General features: G+C 41.8%; 1 protein-coding gene across 3 annotated transcripts in view; it reads left to right on the top strand.

Annotated features, from left to right (window-relative positions):
- srl (PGC-1 family member spargel) overlaps positions 1–16997 on the top strand; it is a 115975-nt gene that overhangs the window by 76930 nt on the left and 22048 nt on the right. For all 3 annotated transcript variants that reach the window (XR_011715494.1, XR_011715493.1, XM_071685340.1), the window contains 2 exons: positions 10206–10383; positions 11810–11958. Coding sequence is in view for 1 of the 3 variants with exons in the window: in XM_071685340.1 (XP_071541441.1) it covers positions 10206–10383; positions 11810–11958 (327 nt within the window). In the remaining 2 variants the exon portion in view is untranslated. The remainder of the gene's footprint in view (positions 1–10205; positions 10384–11809; positions 11959–16997) is intronic.

Here is a 16997-nt window from a genome sequence, read left to right as displayed (position 1 = left end):
CTACCATCAGTCAATATCCTGTATTAGAATTGACCATATTATGGTACCAAGATGACATTCCTCTTTGATTTCAATATTCATTTTTATTTCATTGACCTCTGTAATGTGCAAGAGTCACTGCAGCACAGTTGCCAGGCACAAGACCACTTTACTGCATTCCCATACACATACATTGGATTAGGTCTTGATTCAAGTTCACTTCCTCCCCACACAATTTTTTTCATGACTCCATCCATACCCTTAGCTTTTCTGTTTCTTAAGGGCATTATTGCTCATCCTACTTTCAACTTTAGATGTTTTTCTGTCACCTCCGTCTTTATTTCTCTCCTTTTTTCTAATCCTACTTTGCATATTGCCACATTTCTTTCACCACCATTCCAGTAAGTTCTTTAAAGTACTACTTACATTTATGTATCATGGTGAATGCCAGCAGATTGGCAGATAATGTTAAAGTACCTGAGGAATGGTGGAATGCATGTATAGTGCCATTGTATAAAGCCGAGAGGGATGAGGGTGAGTGTTCAAACTACAGAGGTATAGGGTTGTTGGGTGTACATGGTAAGTTGTATAGGAGAGAGGTGATTGAGAGGATGAAAGAATGCACAGAGGATCAGACTGGGAAAGAACAGTATGGTTTCTGGAGTGGAGTGGTAAAGGATTTGTGTATCAGGTGTTTGCTTTGAAGAATGTGTATGAGAAATACTGAGAGAAACAAAGATTTGTATGTGGTAGTTATGAATGCCTTGTGGAAGATTTTATGATTCAATGGTGTCAGAGGAAAGCTCTTCAAAGCATTAAGAAGGTTTGATCGAGTGTATGGCATGTGTACAAGCAGGAAGAGAGGAGAGTGAGTAGTTGTAGCTACAAGTGAAGGTTAGTCTGAGGCAGGGGTGTGTGTAATATTACCAATCTATCTATCTATCTAATCCTACTGTGCTGATAGCCATATATCACTGGCCACTCCCTCAAGGGGATGGCCATGGTAAAGGAGTCTCCATGGCTGGTGAACTTCACTGCTGCTTCTTAACACTTTTAGTGCCTCACCCTTAACAGGCCTCTGGTAGAGGGCAACTTTAGTGCAGAGTTTTCAGAGGCTCTTACCTAATGTTCTTGCTGACTACTTCAATTTAACATTCTTACCAACTGCATTGTGTTCCAACTTACCACTTCTACCTAATGCTCCCACCTCTATAGATGTTACTGCTTAACACTTGTACCTAATGTTCCTGTCTACTGTTCATACCAACTACTTTTATATATTGTTCCTGCCATTTGCCAAAAGGCAGGGCTATTACATGCTGCTCACTGTAGGAAAATCCAGTGTTACAAAGAATAAGTTGTTTAAGAGTTGTCAGATGTGATATGTAACGAGGCAAGATTACATGTTTCCCGACAGAATGTCAGTAGTCCACATGTAGGTGAGGCGAAAAAAATGGCCAATATCTAAGTCAGAGGAGTCCAACTCAAGAGCCACGTAATTGCTGGCTCACTGTTCAGCCATTCACTAACCCTCGCAGTGGTGATATCGCCATAGCTGATTGATTGTTCATGGATGGGGTGACGAGGAAGGTAAATACTACAGTGGAGTGAGGGGCAAGTATGCAGTCCGTATAGGGTGAGAAGGTCTTAGGAGGTGACTCAGTTATTGTTAGTTGATGATGTAGCACAAATGGCAGGTTATAGTGAAAAAATGCCATGGAAATTATTTTTAGGAAAGTGTGAACTGGACATCTGCTCTACAGCAGGTTCAGGAAAGTGACATTATTAATAGTAACCTGAAATTCCCACTGAGACTTTACTGATAAGAGATGTCAATGAAGTGTTTATCCAGCCTTGATTTGAACGTATTTATAGTCTGCATTCTCTACTTTGGGAGGGGGTTTATTCCAATGCTCCACCACTCTGTGAGAAAAACTTTTTCCCACATTGTTATAACATGTACTTCCTTTTATCTTCGTACCATTATTTTTTATAATTGAGTCTGAAAAGTGTGGAATTTTTACTTTGTATAAATTTTCACATGATAGGTTATCACAGTTATTTAGTATTTTGAACACTTCTCTTTGGTCTCCAAGTCTACACTTTTATAGAGAGAATGATTTTAAGTCTAAGTCTTTCCTCAAAAGGCTTATTTCTGAGTGAAGAGATTACATTGAATGGTCTTTGAATTTAGCCAAGTTTCTCTTCGCCTTTGACCAGGTTTGGTGACTTTAATTGAACAGTGTATTTCAAGTTAGGTATGACCAGAGCTTTATAAAGGGTGAGTATTGATTGAGAGGGTGAAGGCATGCACAGAGCATCAGATTGGGGAAGAGCAGTGTGGTTTCAGAAGTGGTAGAGGATGTGTGGATCAGGTGTTTGCTTTGAAGAATGTATGTGAGAAATACTGTGAAAAGCAAATGGATTTGTATGTAGCATTTATGGATCTGGAGAAGGCATATCATAGAGTTGATAGAGATGCTCTGTGGAAGGTATTAAGAATATATGGTGTGGGAGGCAAGTTGTTAGAAGCAGTGAAAAGTTTTTATCGAGGATGTAAGGCATGTGTACGTGTAGGAAGAGAGGAAAGTGATTGTTTCTCAGTGAGTGTAGGTTTGCGGCAGGGGTGTGTGATGTCTCCAATGTTGTTTAATTTGTTTATGGATGGGGTTGTTAGGGAGGTGAATGCAAGAGTTTTGGAAACAGGGGCAAGTATGAAGTCTGTTGTGGATGAGAGAGCTTGGGAAGTGAGTCAGTTGTTGTTCGCTGATGATACAGCGCTGGTGGCTGATTCATGGTGAGAAACTGCAGAAGCTGGTGACTGAGTTTGGTAAAGTGTGTGAAAGAAGAAAGTTAAGAGTAAATGTGAATAAGAGCAAGGTTATTAGGTACAGTAGGGTTGAGGGTCAAGTCAATTGGGAGGTAAGTTTGAATGGAGAAAAACTGGAGGAAGTAAAGTGTTTTAGATATCTGGGAGTGGATCTGGCAGCGGATGGAACCATGGAAGCGGAAGTGAATCATAGGGTGGGGGAGGGGGCAAAAATCCTGGGAGCCTTGAAGAATGTGTGGAAGTCGAGAACATTATCTCGGAAAACAAAAATGGGTATGTTTGAAGGAATAGTGGTTCCAACAATGTTGTATGGTTGCGAGGCGTGGGCTATAGATAGAGTTGTGCGCAGGAGGGTGGATGTGCTGGAAATGAGATGTTTGAGGACAATGTGTGGTGTGAGGTGGTTTGATCGAGTAAGTAATGTAAGGGTAAGAGAGATGTGTGGAAATAAAAAGAGCATGGTTGAGAGAGCAGAAGAGGGTGTTTTGAAATGGTTTGGGCACATGGAGAGAATGAGTGAGGAAAGATTGACCAAGAGGATATATGTGTCAGAGGTGGAGGGAACGAGGAGAAGTGGGAGACCAAATTGGAGGTGGAAAGATGGAGTGAAAAATATTTTGAGTGATCGGGGCCTGAACATGCAGGAGGGTGAAAGGAGGGCAAGGAATAGAGTGGATTGGATCGATGTGGTATACCGGGGTTGACGTGCTGTCAGTGGATTGAATCAGGGCATGTGAAGCGTCTGGGGTAAACCATGGAAAGTTGTGTGGGGCCTGGATGTGGAAAGGGAGCTGTGGTTTGCGTGGCAGCTAGAGACTGAGTGTGAATGAATGGGGCCTTTGTTGTCTTTTCCTAGTGCTACCTCGCACACATGAGGGGGGAGGGGGATGGTATTCCATGTGTGGCGAGGTGGCGATGGGAGTGAATGGGGGCAGACAGTGTGAATTGTGTGCATGGGTATATATGTATGTGTCTGTGTATGTATTTATATGTGTACATTGAGATGTATAGGTATGTACATTTGCGTGTGTGGAGGTGTGTGTGTATACATTGTGTATGGGGGTGGGTTGGGCTATTTCTTTCGTCTGTTTCCTTGTGCTACCTCGCAAACGTGGGAGACAGCGACAAAGCAAAATAATAATAATAATGATAATAATAATCATATCCTTTGTTTTGCAGTGTATGTTTCTAGCTATGAAACCTAAACTGAACAGTGTAATCCTAATAAGGTCTGACCAGAACAATGTAAAAGATGGGTATAGTATCCTTTGTTATTTGGTTTATGTTTCTAGCTATGAAACCTAACATTCTTTTGGCTTTATTATATGCAGCTAGTTATTTCTTATTTATCCCTGGGGATAGGGGAGAAAGAATACTTCCCATGCATTCCTCACGTGTTGTAGAAGGCAACTAAAGGGAACGGGATCGGGGGGGGGGGGGGGACTGGAAATCCTCCCCTCCTTGTATTTTAACTTTCTAAAAGAGGAAACATAAGGAGTCACGCGGGGAGTGCTCATCCTCCTCGAAGGCTCAGATTGGGGTGTCTAAATGTGTATGGATGTAACCGAGATGAGAAAAAATGAGAGACAGTATGTTTGAGGAAAGGAACCTGGATGTTTTGGCTCTAAGTGAAACGAAGCTCAAGGGTAAAGGGAAGAGTGGTTTGGGAATGTCTTGAGAGTAAAGTCAGGGGTTAGTGAGAGGACAAGAGCAAGGGAAGGAGTAGCACTACTCCTGAAACAGGAGTGGTGGAAGTATGTGATAGAGTGTAAGAAAGTAAACTCTAGATAGATAAGGATAAAACTGAAAGTGGATGGAGAGAGATGGGTGATTATTGGTGCTTATGCACCTGGGCATGAGAATTGGTGCATATGCACCTAGGCATGAGAAGAATGATCATGAGAGGCAAGTGTTTTGGGAGCAGCTGAGTGAGTGTATTAGTAGTTTTGATGCATGGGACCGGGTTATAGTGATGGGTGATTTGAATGCAAAGGTGAGTAATGTGGCAATTGAGGGAATAATTGGTGTACATGGGGTGTTCAGTGTAGTAAATGGAAATGGTGAAGAGCTTGTAGATTTATGTGCTGAAAAGGACTGGTGATAGGGAATACCTGGTTTAGAAAGAGAGATATACATAAGGATACTTATGTAAGTAGGAGAGATGACCAGAGAGCGTTATTGGATCACGTGTTAATTGATAGGCGTGCGTTGCGAGAGATATTTTTGGATGTTAATGTGCTGAGAGGTGCAACTGGAGGGATGTCTGATCATTATCTTGTGGAGGCAAAAATGAAGATTTGTAGAGGTTTTCAGAAAAGAAGAGGGAATGTTGGGGTGAAGAGAGTGGTGAGAGTAAGTGAGCTTGGGAAGGAGACCTGTATGAGGAAGTACCAGGAGAGACTGAGTACAGAATGGAAAAAGGTGAGAACAAGGGACGTAAGGGGAGTGGGGGAGGAATGGGATGTATTTAGGGAAGCAGTGATGGCTTGCACAAAAGATGCTTGTGGCATGAGAAGTGTGGGAGGTGGGCAGATTAGAAAGGGTAGTGAGTGGTGGGATGAAGAAGTAAGATTATTAGTGAAAGAGAAGAGAGAGGCATTTGGACATTTTTTGCAGGGAAATAATGCAAATGAGTGGGAGAGGTATAAAAGAAAGAGGCTGGAGGTCAAGAGAAAGGTGCAAGAGCTGAAAAAAGAAGGCAAATGAGAGTTGAGGTGAGAGAGTATCATTAAATTTTAAATTTTAGGGAGAATAAAAGATGTTTTGGAAGGAGGTAAATAAAGTGCGTAAGACAAGGGAACAAATGGGAACTTCAGTGAAGGGGGCGAATGGGGAGGTGATAACAAGTAGTGGTGATGTGAGAATGAGATGGAGTGAGTATTTGAAAATTTGTTGAATGTTCTTGCCCTCCTTTCACCCTCCTGCATGTTCAGGCCCTGATCACACAAAATCCTTTTCACTCCATCTTTCCACCTCCAATTTGGTCTCCCTCTTCTCCTCGTTCCCTCCACCTCCGACACATATATCCTCTTGGTCAATCTTTCCTCACTCATTCTCTCCATGTGCCCAAACCATTTCAAAACACCCTCTTCTGCTCTCTCAACCACGCTCTTTTTATTTCCACACATCTCTCTTACCCTTACGTTACTTACTCGATCAAACCACCTCACACCACACATTGTCCTCAAGCATCTCATTTCCAGCACATCCATCCTCCTGCTCACAACTCTATCCATAGCCCATGCCTCGCAACCATACAACATTGTTGGAACCACTATTCCTTCAAACATACCCATTTTTGCTTTCCGGGATAATGTTCTCGACTTCCACACATTTTTCAAGGCTCCCAAAATTTTCGCCCCCTCCCCCACCCTATGATCCACTTCCGCTTCCATGGTTCCATCCGCTGACAGATCCACTCCCAGATATCTAAAACACTTCACTTCCTCCAGTTTTTCTCCATTCAAACTCACCTCCCAATTGACTTGACCCTCAACCCTACTGTACCTAATAACCTTGCTCTTATTCACATTTACTCTTAACTTTCTTCTTCCACACACTTTACCAAACTCAGTCACCAGCTTCTGCAGTTTCTCACATGAATCCGCCACCAGCGCTGTATCATCAGCGAACAACAACTGACTCACTTCCCAAGCTCTCTCATCCCCAACAGACTTCATACTTGCCCCTCTTTCCAAAACTCTTGCATTTACCTCCCTAACAACCCCATCCATAAACAAATTAAACAACCATGGAGACATCACACACCCCTGCCGCAAACCTACATTCACTGAGAACCAATCACTTTCCTCTCTTCCTACACGTACACATGCCTTACATCCTCGATAAAAACTTTTCACTGCTTCTAACAACTTGCCTCCCACACCATATATTCTTAATACCTTGTTTGATGATATATTGGCAGATATAGGGTGTTTTGGTCAAGGTGATGTGCAAAGTGTGAGGGTTAGGGAGAATGATTTGGTAAACAGAGAAGAGGTAGTAAAAGCTTTGCGGAAGATGAAAGCCAGTAAGGCAGCGGGTTTGGATGGTATTGCAGTGGAATTGATTGAAAAAGGATGTGACTGTATTGTTGACTGGTTAGTAAGGTTATTTAATGTAAGTATGACTCATGGTGAGGTGCCTGAGGATTGGCAGAATGCTTGCATAGTGCCATTGTACAAAGGCAAAGGAGATAGAAGTGAGTGCTCAAATTACAGAGGTATAAGTTTGAACCAGGGCATGTGAAGCATCTGGGGTAAACCATGGAAAGTTCTGTGGGGCCTGGATGTGGAAAGGGAGCTGTGGTTTCGGTGCATTATTACATGACAGCTAGAGACTGAGTGTAAACGAATGGGGCCTTTGTTGTCTTTTCCTAACGCTACCTCACACACATGAGGGGGGAGGGGGTTGTTATTTCGTGTGCGGCTAGGTGGCGATGGGAATGAATAAAGGCAGACAGTATGAATTATGTACATGTGTATGTATGTATATGTCTGTGTGTGTGTATATATATGTATACGTTGAGATGTATAGGTATGTATATTTGTGTGTGTGGACGTTTATGTATGTATATACACGTGTATGTGGGTGGGTTGAGCCATTCTTTTGTCTGTTTCCTTGAGCTACCTTGCTAATGCGGGAGACAGCGACAAAGCAAAATAAAAATAAATATAAAGTTTGTTGAGTATTCCTGGGAAATTATATGGGAGGGTATTGATTGAGAGGGTGAAGGCATGTACAGAGCATCAGATTGGGGAAGAGCAGTGTGGTTTTAGAAGTGGTAGAGGATTTGTGGATCAGGTGTTTGCTTTGAAGAATGTATGTGAGAAATACTTAGAAAAGCAAATGGATTTGTATGTAGCATTTATGGATATGGAGAAGGCATATGATGAGAGTTGATAGAGATGCTTTGTGGAAGGTATTGAGAATTTATGGTACGGGAGGCAAGTTGTTAGAAGCAGTGAAAAGTTTTTATCGAGGATGTAAGGCATGTGTACGTGTAGGAAGAGAGGAAAGTGATTGGTTCTCAGTGAATGTTGGTTTGCGGCAGGGGTGCGTGATGTCTCCATGGTTGTTTAATTTGTTTATGGATGGGGTTGTTAGGGAGGTGAATGCAAGAGTTTTGGAAAGAGGGTCAAGTATGCAGTCTGTTGTGGATGAGAGAGCTTGGGAAGTGAGTCAGTTGTTGTTTGCTGATGATACAACGCTGGTGGCTGATTTGGGTGAGAAACTGCAGAAGCTGGTGACTGAGTTTGGTAACTTGTGTGAAAGAAGAAAGTGAGGGTTAAGGTGAATAAGAGCAAGGTTATTAGGCACATTAGGGTTGAGGGACAAGTCAATCGGGAGGTAAGTTTGAATGGAGAAAAACTGGAGGAAGTGAAGTGTTTTAGATATCTGGGAGTGGATTTGGCAGCAGATGGAACCATGAAAGCGGAAGTAAATCATAGGGTGGGGGAGGGGGCGAAAGTTCTGGGAGCATTGAAGAATGTGTGGAAGTCGAGAACATTTTCTTGGAAAGCAAAAATGGGTATGTTTGAAGGAATAGTGGTTCCAACAATGTTGTATGGTTGCGAGGTGTGGGCTATAGATAGAGTTGTGCGGAGGAGGGTGGATGTGCTGGAAATGAGATGTTTAAGGACAGTATGTGGTGTGAGGTGGTTTGATCGAGTAAGTAATTAGGGTAAGAGAGGTGTGTGGTAATAAAAAGAGTGTGGTTGAGAGAGCAGAAGAGGGTGGTTTGGTCACATGGAGAGAATGAGTGAGGAAAGATTGACCAAGAGGATATATGTGTTAGAGGTTGAGGGAACGAGGAGAAGTGGGAGACCCAATTGGAGGTGGAAAGATGGAGTGAAAAAGATTTTGAGTGATCGGTGCCTGAACATGCAGGAGGGTGAAAGGTGTGCAAGGAATAGAGTGAATTGGAATGATGTGGTATACTGGGGTCGATGTGCTGCCAATGGATTGAACTGGGGCATGTGAAGCATCTGGGGTAAACCATGGAAAGTTCTGTGGGGCCTGGATGTGGAAAGGAAGCTGTGGTTTCGGTGCATTATTATATGGCAGCTAGAGACTGAGTGTGAACGAATGTGGCCTTTGTTGTCTTTTCCTAGCGCTACCTCGCACACCTGTGGGGGAGGGGGTTGTTATTTCATGTGTGGCGGTGTGGCGATGGGAATGAATAAAGGCAGACTATGAATTATCTACATGTGTATATGTCTGTGTGGGGATAGGAGAGAAAGAATACTTCCCACGTATTCCCTGCATGTCGTAGAAGGCGACTAAAAGCTTTAGGAAGGGAGCGGGGGGCTGGAAATCCTCCCCTCTCGTTTTTTTTTTTTTTTTTTTTTTTTTAATTTTCCAAAAGAAGGAACAGAGAAGGGGGCCAGGTGAGGATATTCCCTCAAAGGCCCAGTCCTCTGCTCTGAACGCTACCTCGCTGTCGCGGGAAATGGCGAATAGTATGAAAAAAAAAGAAAAAATGTTGAGATGTACAGGTATGTATATTTGTGTGTGTGGATGTGTATGTCTATACATGTGTATGTGGATGGGTTGAGCCATTCTTTTGTCTGTTTCCTTGCGCTACCTTGCTAATGTGGGAGACAGCGACAAAGTAAAATAGATGATGAATAAATAGTTATTTCTTAACATATTTAAAGTCATTATTTATGATTGCTCAAAGGTTGTTTTCTTCTTTAACTTCTTGTGTAGGTTTACTAACTATGACTTGTATTTTTGGCATCAGATTGCATAACTGCATTTGCATCTGATAGAAATTATTTACATTTATGCAGAGTACAAAGTGTTCAAATTGACAGTGTGATCATCTTTTTTTTACACTTTTATTTAAGTATATTTTAACTTCAGAGAATTTCTGTAAGAAATTGTCAAACCTATCCAATATTATGTGGCAGGGATAAGAAACTATCTATCTCTCTGACTCCCATTCTCTCTGGGAATTCCTGTCAAGGGGGTGGCTATTGCCATAGTCACCACTTATCCTGTCTGTACATGCCCCTTTTGCATACACCATTCCATGCATTCTTTCACCTTTTCCCTCCCTATAGTACTCTTCTGCTGTATTTCCCCGTGACACAGATGGTCTTCCTATCACTTCAACCTCTTTAATCATTCTGTCATACACTCTCCATGTAAACTACTTATCTTGCATTACTTTCACATGCCTAGACCCCCTCAAAGTATAACATTTCACCCACACTGTATCTACGTAATTTGCCCCCTTGCATTCCTTGCCATCCTTAATCTCTCATACACCCCCTCATTTCTTTCATCATTCATACCACATGCTCCTCTGAAATAGCTCATTTCCTCAGTGTTTTAATTACACCCCCAAGATTTTGTTGTGTTGCATTTCATAAGATTTTTACTATTTCAGGTGGGGTTATTCACGTAGATTTTCGAGTCGAGAGAGGAGGCGGAGATCACACAGTCGTTCACGGTCTCGGTCTTCATCACGATATAGCAGAGTCACGAGATCCCGATCACCAATATGGGGAACAGTTAGGCGGTCAAGATCTCCAGTTCACCGATTTTCTGTCAGACCTAGGAGACCAGTAAGAAAGCTATACCTTCTGTGTGATATCTCTGTATGTTGCTGTCACTTCTTAAACAGCCTCCAATGTGGTAGTGTCAAAATATTTTTTACAGTCTAGGAATATAAAGTTTTCCCACACATCTCTGTTTCCCATTTAAGCATCTTTTCTTTTGCACATGGTCATCCATTTGCTTTATGGTTATGTTTTCAGTTGTCTTACCGACAATGCATGTTATGGAGATTGGTTAGTAGTTTATCAGAATTTTGTAATTACTTTTCGTAGATATAGGTATAACAATTGCTTTCTTTCACACCATTAGAACAGTGCCTTTTCAAATGTCCTATTGAATAGTATTTTGAATCACTTGTTGCAAGCCTTATTTTTTTTTCTTAGCTTGTTAGCTTGACTTTGTATAAAAAAAGAATTTAAAAGATTGATTAAAGGGTGTATAATATACCGTCTGATTAAGAACAGCCACATAAATGAAAGCCAATGCAGATCTGTGCAAGGGAAAAGTTCTCAACCTCACTTCTTAGCACATTACAGTTTCATAGTGAAAGTTTAAACCATGAAAAAAGAATGGCTACTTTTTCTTGATATTGCAGAAGCATTTGACATGGACCTCCATGGTATAGCAGTTAGGATTCCAGACTGTACACATCCATGGGCCATCCAGGGTCAAGCGTGTAGATTTGAATCCTGTTTGCGGCAGTTGGTTCACAGTGAACCCAGTTCATCCCTTAGGGGTTGATCAATAAAATGGGTGCCTGCCTTAGGCTAGGGTACATGTATTGGAAATGAAATGTTTAAGGACAATATTTGGAGCGAGTTGGTTTGATCGAGTAAGTAATGAAAGGGGGAAGAGAGGTGGGTAATAGTGTGATTGAGATAGCAAAGGGTTTGCTGAAGTAGTTTGGACATATGGAGAGAATGAGTGAGGAAAGATTGGCAAAGGATATATTTGTCAGAAGTGAAGGGAACAAGGAGAATGGATAGACCAAATTAGAGGTTGAAGAATGGAAAGCTAAAGATTTTGAGCAATCAGGGCCTGGACATGCAGGAGGGTGAAGAGTGTGCATGTGATAAAGTGAATTGGAATGATATGGTATACTGGGCTCGACATGCTATCAGTGGACTTGAACCTGGGCATGTAAAATGTCTGGGTTAAATCATGGAAAAGTCTGTGGGGCCTGGTTATGGATAGGGAGCTGTAGTTTTGCTGCATTACACATGACAGCTACCTCGCTAATGCTTGAACTGGCAGTCAGGTATAGGGAAAACTAAGCTGTTCTTTACATGTTAATTTGGACAACTTTCATTTGTAAGGCTTAAGAAGGTTTACCATTTATTATGTAATTTATTGCATTGCATCAAGAAGCCACTTGACTTTATGGTAATCTAGCCTGTAATGTAAGTAGTAATGAAGTTCTTTTTTCACTCTTAGGAAGATGAAGATAGAACCAGACAAGTAGAAGAGAGAAGAGTTATTTATATTGGTCGTATATCAGAAGGGACCACCAAAGGAGATCTTCGTCGTCGTTTCCAAAAGTTTGGGGAAATTGTTGACATTAGTGTGCACTTTAGAGAGCATGGGTAAGTTTTTTTTTTTTTTTTTTTTTTGCTTTGTCGCTGTCTCCCGCGTTTGCGAGGTAGCGCAAGGAAACAGACGAAAGAAATGGCCCAACCCACCCCCATACACATGTATATACATATGTCCACACACGCAAATATACATACCTACACAGCTTTCCATGGTTTACCCCAGACGCCTCACATGCCTTGATTCAATCCACTGACAGCACGTCAACCCCAGTATACCACATCGCTCCAATTCACTCTATTCCTTGCCCTCCTTTCACCCTCCTGCATGTTCAGGCCCCAATCACACAAAATCTTTTTCACTCCATCTTTCCACCTCCAATTTGGTCTCCCTCTTCTCCTCGTTCCCTCCACCTCCGACACATATATTCTCTTGGTCAATCTTTCCTCACTCATTCTCTCCATGTGCCCGAACCATTTCAAAACACCCTCTTCTGCTCTCTCAACCAAGCTCTTTTTATATCCACACATCTCTCTTACCCTTACGTTGCTTACTCGATCAAACCACCTCACACCACATATTGTCCTCAAACATCTCATTTCCAGCACATCCATCCTCCTGCGCACAACTCTATCCATAGCCCACGTCTCGCAACCATACAACATTGTTGGAACCACTATTCCTTCAAACATACTCATTTTTGCTTTCCGAGATAATGTTCTCGACTTCCACACATTCTTCAAGGCTCCCAGAATTTTCGCCCCCTCCCCCACCCTATGATCCACTTCTGCTTCCATGGTTCCATCCGCTGCCAGATCCACTCCCAGATATCTAAAACACTTCACTTCCTCCAGTTTTTCTCCATTCAAACTCACCTCCCAATTGACTTGACCCTCAACCCTACTGTACTTAATAACCTTGCTCTTATTCACATTTACTCCTAACTTTCTTCTTTCACACACTTTACCAAACTCAGTCACCAGCTTCTGAAGTTTCTCACATGAATCAGCCACCAGTGCTGTATCATCAGCGAACAACAACTGACTCACTTCCCAAGCTCTCTCATCCCCAACAGACTTCATACTTGCCCCTCTTTCCAAAACTCTTGCATTCACCTCCCTAACAACCCCATCCATAAACAAATTAAACAACCATGGAGACATCACACACCCCTGCCGCAAACCTACATTCACTGAGAACCAATCACTTTCCTCTCTTCCTACACGTACACATGCCTTACATCCTCGATAAAAACTTTTCACTGCTTCTAACAACTTGCCTCCCACACCATATATTCTTAATACCTTCCACAGAGCATCTCTATCAACTCTATCATATGCCTTCTCCAGATCCATAAATGCTACATACAAATCCATTTGCTTTTCTAAGTATTTCACACATACATTCTTCAAAGCAAACACCTGATCCACACATCCTCTACCACTTCTGAAACCACACTGCTCTTCCCCAATCTGATGCTCTGTACATGCCTTCACCCTCTCAATCAATATCCTCCCATATAATTTACCAGGAATACTCAACAAACTTATACCTCTGTAATTTGAGCACTCACTCTTATCCCCTTTGCCTTTGTACAATGGCACTATGCACGCATTCCGCCAATCCTCAGGCACCTCACCATGAGTCATACATACATTAAATAACCTTACCAACCAGTCAACAATACAGTCACCCCCTTTTTTAATAAATTCCACTGCAATACCATCCAAACCTGCTGCCTTGCCGGCTTTCATCTTCCACAAAGCTTTTACTACCTCTTCTCTGTTTACCAAATCATTTTCCCTAACCCTCTCACTTTGCACACCACCTCGACCAAAACACCCTATATCTGCCACTCTATCATCAAACACATTCAACAAACCTTCAAAATACTCACTCCATCTCCTTCTCACATCACCACTACTTGTTATCACCTCCCCATTTGCGCCCTTCACTGAAGTTCCCATTTGCTCCCTTGTCTTACGCACTTTATTTACCTCCTTCCAGAACATCTTTTTATTCTCCCTAAAATTTAATGATACTCTCTCACCCCAACTCTCATTTGCCCTTTTTCTCACCTCTTGCACCTCTTGGGTAAGTGTGTGTAATATTTCTGTTGGTGTTAGCTAATATGTCTATCTCTCTCTCTCTCTCATTTTATATTTATGACAAACATTGAAAAACTTGGGAAAGGTTGGGAAATTTTGTTTACAGATGACATACATCTGGTGGCAGGCTTCGAGACAGATTCAAAAAGATGATGTCATGAGTCTTGGAAAGTGTCTGAAAGGAAAGAGTTGGAAGTATACACGAATGTAAGATAACTTCATAATGAAGGGGATGAGGTAAGGCAGGAAGGTTTGAGTACTTGTAAGTGTGTTTATGTATATATAAGTGCATGTTGGTGGATGGGTCATTCTTCATCTGTTTCCTGGTGCTACCTTGCTGAAGCAAGAAATGGAGATCAGGTATAATAAAAAAGAAAAAGAAAAATGGGTGCAGATGCACCTTTCTTCATCTGTTTCTTAGCGCTACTTCACTAATGTGGGAAACTGTGATCCTGTTTGACAAAAAAAAAAAGATTGGAGTGTGGAAAACTTTTACATTTCTTCCCTTTAGTGTTTATTGATTTGTTACTCCATTTTTTTAAATCATAGGCTTTGTTGTTATCAAATGTGTGGGAAACATTTACTAAAGCTTGGGGTAGGAGGGAGAGGGCGTGGATGCACCCATTCTACTATCATGTATCCCTCATGCATGACCTCAGGCCAGATGTTTACTATTAGAAATTTCTATTGTACAATCAAATGCAGAGTGTAATATAGATTACGTAACATAGAGGACATAATCTTATTTGCGGTGCAAGTTTACACACCAATAGATTGCATTATGCGTGGGGGAGCCAATGGATAAAAATAAACTATTCTCTAGTTTTATTTATATGCATTTTAACTAGGTGATTGGCTTCCCTTTCCTCTTTATACATTCTTGAAGGCATGAAGGCACCAATTCTGCCAAGTTCTTGAAAAGTTTTGGGTCCAAATTGTGCCACTCTTTATGAATGGCCACCTCAAGCTCGGGGACACCGCTAGTATCCTTCCTCGAATGTTGGCGCTTAATGATGCTCCACAAGTTCTCTTGTCTGATTGATATCTGGGCTGTTTTCAGGCCAATCATTGATGAAGTCGAATTTACAGTCAGTAAGCCACTGCTTCACAGATTTAGCTGTATGGCAAGGAGTGCCATCCTGCATGAACACGTGCACATGGCACTTCTGAAAACAGTCTGGTAAATAGCCTATTAGTAGCTGGAGGTAGTTGTGCTGATTCGTTGTTTCATATCTGGGCAGTATGGCAAGGTCACCAGTTCCATGATGAGAAAAGAAACCCCAAACCATGAAAGAATTAGGCTGTTTAACTTTACTGAAAGTGTATTTGGGATTGAGAGGTCACTCCTGGGGCACCGATAAACCTGCCAACAAGGTTCCGTTACAAAAATGTGGTTTTGTTGTTTTATAGCATATGCTTCAACTGGGTCTTATCCTACTGAAGGTATGGCTTGGCAAACGTGATCGTAGACTGCCCATACATAAGGGTGAGGAGGGGCTTCTTTTGGACTCGATGGCAGCTGAAGTGCAGGTCGTTTTGGATGTTCAATGAATGGCCCTTACTGATGCTTCACCAAGCTGTCTTGGGTTTTTTCTTTTAATTCCTGTGCTGACAAATGTGGATTAGCTTGTAGCTGAAGTTTCAGGATGGTTATTGTGTGTGGTGAAGTCTTCCAAGCCTTCCCGTGTCTTCCCTTGTGTGCTGGTGTTGCCTTACTTCTGTTGTTGGGAAAACTTTTTTGTCCATGCTTGAATTGATTGGACACTAGCACTGACACTCTTCAGTATTTCCCCTACTGGCCTCTGTGCCTTGTACAGACTAATAATTGAAGACATTTGCTTTTTTCTCAAGTCCTTTCACTTTTCCATGCTGGCTAGAGAGCATGAAAACCTTCTGCAATTGGGTATTGGGAGGGGATAAACTTGGATAGACTGTCAACATTTATCAACTTACTACTAATGATAAAAGACAACTTGCGGTTGTTTCCCTTGGCATGCTTGTAGCTCCACCCCTCTCGTCACTGCCTGATGCTTGATAACCAGAGAAACTTCATCGCACTGGCTGTGAGGGATAATGAGCCAGAATTGGTCATAGGATTATGCGTCGGCCCACTTGCGCATAATGCAATGTCAAGCTGTGTTGTTTAGTGAAATAGTAATCATAAGCTTGGTTATCAGGCTATGATAAATGATGCTTTGTTAAAGTTTTCATACTTCATTTGCTGTGAACTATGTGATAGTGCAATAAATCAGATCTGTTGCTTTTATGGAAAGTATTTGAATTTTATGCTTTTTTAGATACTCTTTCATGTGTTTTTTTAAAAGTCTAGATGGGGATTAAGGGACTAGGTTTTTTGTGAATATATGACAGCTAGAGACTGAGTGTGAATGAATGTGGCCTTTTTGTCTGTATTCCTGGCGCTACCTTGCTGAAGAGGGGATAGCGATGCTGTTTTCTTGTGGGGCGGGGTAGCGATAGGGAATGGATGAAGGCAAGCAAGTATGAATGTGTACATGTGTATGTATGTAATGTATGTGTACGTATATGTATGTATATGTAGATATGTATATGTATGTATATGTGCGTATGTAGATGTTTATGTATATATGTATGTTTATGAGTGGATGGGCCATTCTTCATTAGTTTCCTGACACTACCTCGCTGATGCAAGAAACAGCGATTATGTATAATGAATAAGATTAATAATTTGAATGGAGAAAAACTGGAGGAAGTGAAGTGTTTTAGATATCTTGGAGTGGACTTAGCAGCAGATGGAACCATGGAAGTGGAAGTGAGGCACAGTGTTAGGGAGGGGGCAAAGGTTCTGGGAGCATTGAAGAATGTGTGGAAGGTGAGAATGTTATCTCAGAGATCAAAAATGGTTATGTCTGTAGGGATAGTAGTTCCAACAATGTTATATGGTTGTGCAGAGGAGGGTGGATGTGTTGGAAATGAAATGTTCAAGGACAACATGTGGTGTGAGG

Source organism: Panulirus ornatus, chromosome 40 (genome assembly GCF_036320965.1).
Source record: "Panulirus ornatus isolate Po-2019 chromosome 40, ASM3632096v1, whole genome shotgun sequence".
NCBI lineage: Eukaryota > Metazoa > Arthropoda > Malacostraca > Decapoda > Palinuridae > Panulirus > Panulirus ornatus.
This window is presented reverse-complemented; position numbering and strand designations above follow the sequence as displayed.